The 7,580-nt window shown below is 38.1% G+C and overlaps 1 protein-coding gene across 1 annotated transcript in view; it reads right to left on the reverse strand.

Moving 5' to 3' along the window:
• The window catches only part of LOC102002755 (vomeronasal type-2 receptor 116-like), a 98,692-nt gene extending 92,485 nt beyond the window's left edge, over nt 1-6,207 (reverse strand). The window contains 3 exon segments of the mRNA XM_013348580.1: nt 1,765-2,572; nt 2,851-3,157; nt 6,011-6,207. Coding sequence (XP_013204034.1) covers nt 1,765-2,572; nt 2,851-3,157; nt 6,011-6,207 — 1,312 coding nt within the window.
• Between the last annotated feature and the right edge of the window lie 1,373 nt (nt 6,208-7,580).

The following is a 7,580-nucleotide window of genomic DNA, read 5'->3' on the forward strand; positions in this document are numbered from 1 at the left end:
AAATCTATCAATGTAATTCATCATATAAATAAACTAAAAAAAAAAAACATATGATCATTTCATTAGATGCGGAAAAAAGCATTTGACCAAATTCAACACCCCTTTATGATAAAGGTATTGGAGAGATTAGGGATACAAGGGTCATACCTAAATATAATAAAAGCTATATATATATGGAAAAGAAAACTGAAACCTAATAACAAGCAAATTAAGGTATCCCCATAATCATATATACCTTGTATGATCTAATCCATTGTATTAGTAAACAAAGCAGTAAAATTTGTGTTAGAAACGAAAACTGCCATATTACCTATTATCCAGCAGGTGGTGCTGTTGCCGAGTCACGACAAAAACAGGGTCCTGTTTCAGGGTCCACCTTAGTAGATGTTAAAAATTGGAAAATGCGAGTTTCTCAACAAAGTAAATGTAATTAAATCAATTACATAGTCGGAACCAAAAACCCAGAATCCAGGGGTAGAGAAGAGCAACCTGGAAGCCGCTTATGCCTTCACATGACAGAGTCGCCCCAAGGGGTTGCAGCTTTTGGCAACTGCTTGTGCTCTGGTCCGCACCACTCAAGTGCTGCGCTTGCAAGGGAGATTTAAAAATGACTCAGAAAAGAGCAAACTACCCTGGCCTGTGGAGTTTAAATCCATGTGGGGAGGCAAACGATAGGGTGCGTGGGGACTTGAAGTCAATCTGAGGTGTCTAAAGGGAAACTATAAAGAACTGCAGAAAGAAAAGCTACTGCTTGACAATTTATGTTAAACTGTTAGCTCCATGCACAAGGCACAGGCCACAAGGCACAGGCTGCAGCTGAGGGAGGGAGGGCTTGCACCAAGCGAGCTGGCGGCAGGCAGCAGAGAAGGGGAAGGAGGGGTCCTAAAACCAAATGTTGGGTGCCAGATGAAGGTGAAGACGTAAGTCACAAACAATCCCACACTAGTTTGGAATTATGATTAATAGAATGGTTATTTATTTAAAGAGGAAAAAACTTACAGAACACCATCCCAGACAACAGCCCGCTGCACAATCAGGAAGGGAGTCTAGTCACCAGAAGCAGAGCAGGAAGTAAGAGAAAGGAGGGAAGTGGCCACTTTTTTAAAGAGAGAGACCATGCCCCAATGGGCTGGTATCTCAGCGGCTATTGGCTGGAGGAGTGGAAGGACCTCCCGCAACAGAGAGAGACACACAGAAACCCACCCATAGAGAAACACATTGGCAAAAAACAATTTATTCTCACTTATAAAGACAGGCTAATATGCAGATAGATATAAATACATATTTAACATCCAATCAACATACCCAGAAAGAACAAAGAAACCTACAATCATCCACCCATCCACTATAAGAACCATCCATTCACATACACTTGAGTTTTCCAGAGCCCTGAGTTGGGGCAGAATCAGTTTAGAACACCTGTGTAAATGATGCACTACACTAATTACCACATATCTGACAATTAAGGAACAAAAGCTCATCTTTTTATCATGGAGAGGATTAATGAAGAAGACTTCTATGTTTCCAGTACTACAACAAGGGTGAAGATAGTCAGGTGCTCTATAACAGAATCCTTGATTTTCATTGAGAAATTGTGTCTCCCACCCCACAACGTTTGCATTTGAGATTTTCCAAAACTCTAAATTTACTTCCTCAAGAGGAAAAAATGTTCAAAAATCTTTCCAAATGGGGAAATATATCCTAACCCACTAGAATGGGATAGCTGAGACTCTAATAAAGACTGATATAGAAAACAATGAATACCATCAAACAGAAATATCACCTTTAGGCAGTTAGGCAAGTGTACTTCCTGATTGCCCATTGGCTGAAGTAGCATCTTATGGTAGACATGGGCCATAGTATACACAGCATTGTATATGTCATAGCTGTCATCACTAAAAGCCATGTCGGCTGTCTGTCATTCCAATGAGCTGTTGGATGAGCAGTTCCTCAGTGTCTTACACATAGAAGCTGAGATCCCACAGTTAAATTTCATCCACTCCAGCCCTGCCAGGTATTCATCTGAGTATTTGAGAGGGTTCTTTGTCTGGATAAAATTTTTAAAACCAGAAATCTCAGCATGGTGGTGTGCAAATGCCAGAGTCCCATGGAACAATTCAGGCAAGAAGTCACTCTTACTTGTAGTGACATCGAACTGTGAGGTGGTGACCCAGATTCTCTGTAAACCTAGAGATGTCCATATTCTAAAGCTGACAGATAGAGTACTATCTGTTTCACCATAAATGATAACAACATTTGATGAAGACGTCAAGATTTGGTTATAATACACGTCAGCTCTTGACATGTACAAATGAATGTTGAGAGGAATCATGTTCACAAAGGCAAAGCAGAGTATATTTTTTTCCATCTCTTTTCTCAAATATGAGAAAAATTGGATACCCTGATCATTGTCTGAGATGGTCAGCCCAATCCAGTTCCAGCTGAAGTGAAGTATGAGGGAGACCATGGCCAGAGGTAGAGATGTGTCCTCAGGGGCCATTTGATACAGAAAAGGAAATTGTTCATGATCGCTCAGGGTAGGATGGAAGGGTCCATAGGTAAGCTGAAGGAACTAGGAAACAGAGCAGCATGAGGTAGCATGCACTGCTAAGGACTTGTTAAACACACTTTTCTGCAAAGAGTTCTAAAACACCCTCTTTCTGTTACATCTTCCCTCATGTAAATTATAAACTGTAAATACAGAAGTCCCCTAAAGTCTCTGAATAGTACCCAAGGACTAATCAGTTTGAAATAAGTGTAGGCCTCTCCTTCTCACATTTTTCTTAGCACCTGAGAATGGCAACAAGGGAGACAGGATTTCTTGCAAACTCACACCACACAAAAGCTTACCTGCTGAGGAAGGAAGCTGTCCATGATTTTCCCATCCATAGAAGATACTACCGAGTTTGGTCCTGTAATCATAACTATACAGGTCTTCAATTTCTTACAGTGATAATTAGGATACATATAATCAGTATCTTGAATATGGTGAGTATGATAATATTGAAGGCAACTGCGATATTGTTGTATAGTCTTACACCCCCTTGACAAAATTTCAAATAGTAAAGACATATTTGGTAAAAGATCAGGGTCCCTGTTGACTTCATCCACGGAAAAAATTAAAGCCAATACAAACCGATAGTTTTCTTTTGGTGTTCTGTAAAACGATACAGTGTTTAGTGGGACAAAGACCTACAGAAAATCATGTGCAATGAATACAAGGACTATCTGTACTGAACGATATTCCCAACCACCCCCAATGTTTGAAATGAATCTTCTGTATTGTGATGTTCAGATGACATAAGAAACTGGAAGCTTGAAAAACTTTAAAATTTCATGAGAGTGCATCTCGAGTAAAGAAAATGTGCCATCGTCATCTTTCACAGAAAACCTTGTTCATCTCTATTTTTTGAGTGCGTGCTCAAAAGGTAAAGATAAGGCCACAGACTTTGACCAAAGAGTAAACCTGGTCATGATTTAATTTTTAAATTATTTAACAATAAAGATGCACATGATGTGTGAACCATTGAATTTACTGTATTTTCTGTGAAATTAACTGAATTGGCTAAGGCAGTCAAAATGTCTGATGAGTGTAAAGTAGTATGAGCAATATTTGGCTCTTCTGCTTACAATTAGTTATAATCAGTGGGCGATATACTTAACATATTCCATCCTACCCATCTTCATCTTTTTCTTTTTGTTTCTTGTTTATCTTTTTTCAGGGATAAAATCTTTTTAAGATATATTTTTAAATGTATTCAAATACCAGAGATGTATTTTGCAAAGATGTATGTCTGTATGCATCTGTGTATATGGACAGTATTAATGCACATTTAGGCCATAAATAATGAATGAATTCCATGGTTTTGAATGATTTTTTTGTTGTAGACTAGACTCGCCTCAAAGGCATTGGGCTATACCTGCTCCAGATACTGAGTGAAGAAATTAAGGGCATGTACTTCTTTCCCAATATTGTTCACCTATTTTATGTTTACACCACTATGCCGTATACTCAGTCTGGGTGTATCTGACCAACATAAATGTTCTTCTAGAAAATATCTTTCCAGATATCTTTCCAATTGTTATAAAAGGAGCAGTAGGTCGCTTCCAACCACTCAGCTCCCCACTAGCTTTACCAGTAATAATTACAGGGAAACTGTATTCATTTAAAAATTGCCTGGCCCATTAATTTAACCTCTTATTGGCTAGCTCTTACATGTTGATTCAACCCATTTCTAATAATCTGTATCGCCACTTGACTATGGCTTACCAGTATGAGTATAGCCAGCGTTCTTCTCGGAGAGAAAACGCATGGCGTCTTCCACACTGCCTTCTTCCCAACATTCTGTTCTGCCTACTCTACCCACCTAATTTTCTGCCCTATCAAAAGGCCAAGGCAGTCTTTTTATTCAACCAATGAAAGTAACACATAGACAGAAGACCCTTATACACCATCCAATTACAATAACAATAGCATCCTACTGGGATTTATATATGTCAGCATTACATGTTTCCAAAATAGAAGACCTTAATTGTAAAGTGTATGGAAATTATTTATGGAGTTTCATGTAATAACAATGGGTAAGTAGTCAGTTGGAAGAGATTGATACCAATTTGTATTTCTGTATATGGGAAGAATAGTTGTTGTTTCTTCCTAACTCATTGTATATAATATAACCATTAAATATCAAACATGCATTATCATTTTGAATAATTCATTCAAGTTAAATACAATCACTTTACCACTTAGAAATTGTACCATTGTAGTGATTATATGTATGAAAATAGGTATTTATCTATATTTTTATAAAATAATAAATTTAGAATATTCTTTATTACCACACAGAAAATATAACATTGAAAATTTCGATAATTTCAACAGGAATCTGAGATTAGAACTTGTGAAACTCAAACAGTAAGTCCTGTAAAATAAGTATTAAGAAACATCTATGATTTGAGATAATAAAGTGACCTAGTGGATTAAAGTTCTGTGTTTGAAACCAGGTCTGAACAATTGATAAAATTGAAATACGTATATTTCAAAATTTGTTAAAATGGGCAGAAATAATTAATAAAGTGACTTGCAGAAAAACAAGAGAGGTCAATGCGATATGAGGGTTAGAGAAGAAACAACTTAGACATGGAAAGAAAAGAAACATGCCTCTTATATAAGGACAGAGGTGAACCTTGTAGGTATCTCCTCTATCTCTGTTATCAGGTAGTAACAACTATCAAATGGCACAACTGTCACTAAAGCAAGTGACAGCAGAAGTGAGCAGTCACCACTATTAGTGTCAGCTTCACTTTTCAAAGAATACAAACCTATCATTTACATTCTATACATTCCTTCTTTACGCTAATGTTTGAGTGAAGAAATGGACTTTGAAATTAAAGGCCAGTGGTTGTGCATGTGTATATGTGAACTGTTGAGAACAGGAACTCATAGGAAGTTCAGAGTGGACTGGTTTCCTACTTCTTGTCTTGACGCATTTTAAAAGTTTTAGTTTGACCACATGCAGAATATCTGAGAGAGTAACTGAAAATCTATGTGAAAGCTCTCCAAAGCTAGCAGGACCACAAATGTTAGTTGTCCTAGCATTGGAAATAGGACTTACACATTGATGAATGTTCATCAGGTGACTTGTACCCAGTTAGGATGACATTCATTGAAACAGAATGGGCTTTCTTTTGATGAGGCATCACCTGCTACTGTACTGTGGAACCTGCAAAGAGTCAGGCTATATGTGATGGAAAAGGTACAGAGTCCTTCTTCACACAGCACCCAGTCTGGTAATTTAGAGAGTGTCTGGGATTAAAAAATAGAACATTCTCTGGAAATTTAAACGTAGAAAAATAACATGTAGTCTCAAAAAGAATGTGGTGTTTTTTCATTTGGGTGCAGGTTGGGAGAAGAAGGCAGCAGATTCAAGGCATTGTTTAGATGTTCATCCTTTTTTGCCCCTTGGAATTTCCATGATGACATTTACATAGAAAATACAAGGGCACTTACTTTTCATGCAAATGGCCTTCCAAATTCTCCACAGCATCTGTTCTATTTATTGGGTCAATAATGAAGGTATAATATGTCAATAAGTCGCCATCATACTCTTCATTCTGCTTCATTCTCCAGAAGCACCTGGGATGAATGAAACTGGGCTCCTGAGGTAAAATGTTCTGGAGCAAGAAGAACAAAACCAAAGTAAGCATGTTTTTCTGCTCTAAACCTGGGCAGTTGAATTGTGAACTTCCATGCAGATCAGCACATCCAGTCGGCACCTGGATATCATCACCTGCTTTTATTTCTGTGGCCATATGAGAAGCTACTTATGCATTCACGAATCCTTTCTGTTTGTGTGAGTGCAGTTGTTTTCTTATCCATTGAGAAAACTTTGGCACTCTCTTCCCTGAGGCTCTGCATCTGATTTCCAGAAAACATGTGATGAAATTTGGTTTATAAATAGATACAATGACAGTTATGCTAGTTTCATGACATCACTCACTCATTTTTGTTGAAATTATGCCCATGGGAAGATGCTAGTTTGAGAAAATTTGTTCCCGTGGCTACAATATCAACTTGTTTATGTTAACACCTTTAGAAATGATGTCAGTGTATTTCGTTGGATGATCCACAGTGAGACATGCATTGTTGGTTCAGTAGGACTCACAAAGTCAGAATTCATGATCTGCACTGGGAATTGTTTCACCGAGTCCATGTCAGGGAAAAGCAGCTTCGTGTTTAGAGCAATTGAGCACCACACAGCACATACAGTGGGGCCTATTCTACTCAAGAGACAGGTTCAAAATATCTAACCAAAGACTATGCTTCCATTGTCTTGAAATCCATTATTCAGGCCTAACCCAGAAGTTTTCTGAATCCTACTGCTTCAACACCACCCAGCTCATCATAGAACCACAGTTCAATTCCATGTTGAACGCTGATTTTAAGTATTCAAAAGACTCAGAGAGAAAACCAGACCTTTGTGCTCATTACTAACTACACAAGACTTATCACTCCTCCTCCCTGCCAATCATTATTAATGAGAAGCCGAGTATTAGATTTCTAAACATGATCTCACTCTCTCGCCCTCGTTCAAGCAGATCAGTACTGTGTTTCGACCCATTTCTTCTGGTTTATCTCTGATTTCCTACATTATTTTACTTGTTTTATAATCCCGTAGAGCCTGTAAAGAAGTCTTGTTTATTATCTTTGAAGCAAAGAGAAACTGGGAAGTGATGCTGTGTTTATGTGTAAATTCTTTTACCATTTTCCTAGTATTCTATTTAGTTTCCACTTGAAACCTGTACTGTCGTCAGTGTGGGAGTGCTCTACTGAGTGCATGCTGGAAAGCATCTTTTAGAGGAAATGGACTACAGACAAAGTAAGACAAACCTATGGTGTTTTGCTGTGGGTGATGACATGACTAACTTCATATTTGAGATGAGGCAAACAGAACTAGTGTTTTCCTCAGATCTCAATGTTTATTTCAACATAAACATGGACAGGGCAGTAGTGGCACACGACTTTAATCCCAGCAAACAGGAGGCAGAGGGAGGCGGATATCTGTGAGTTTGAGGCCAGT

Source organism: Microtus ochrogaster, chromosome 10 (assembly GCF_000317375.1).
Source record: "Microtus ochrogaster isolate Prairie Vole_2 chromosome 10, MicOch1.0, whole genome shotgun sequence".
Taxonomy (NCBI): Eukaryota; Metazoa; Chordata; class Mammalia; order Rodentia; family Cricetidae; genus Microtus; species Microtus ochrogaster.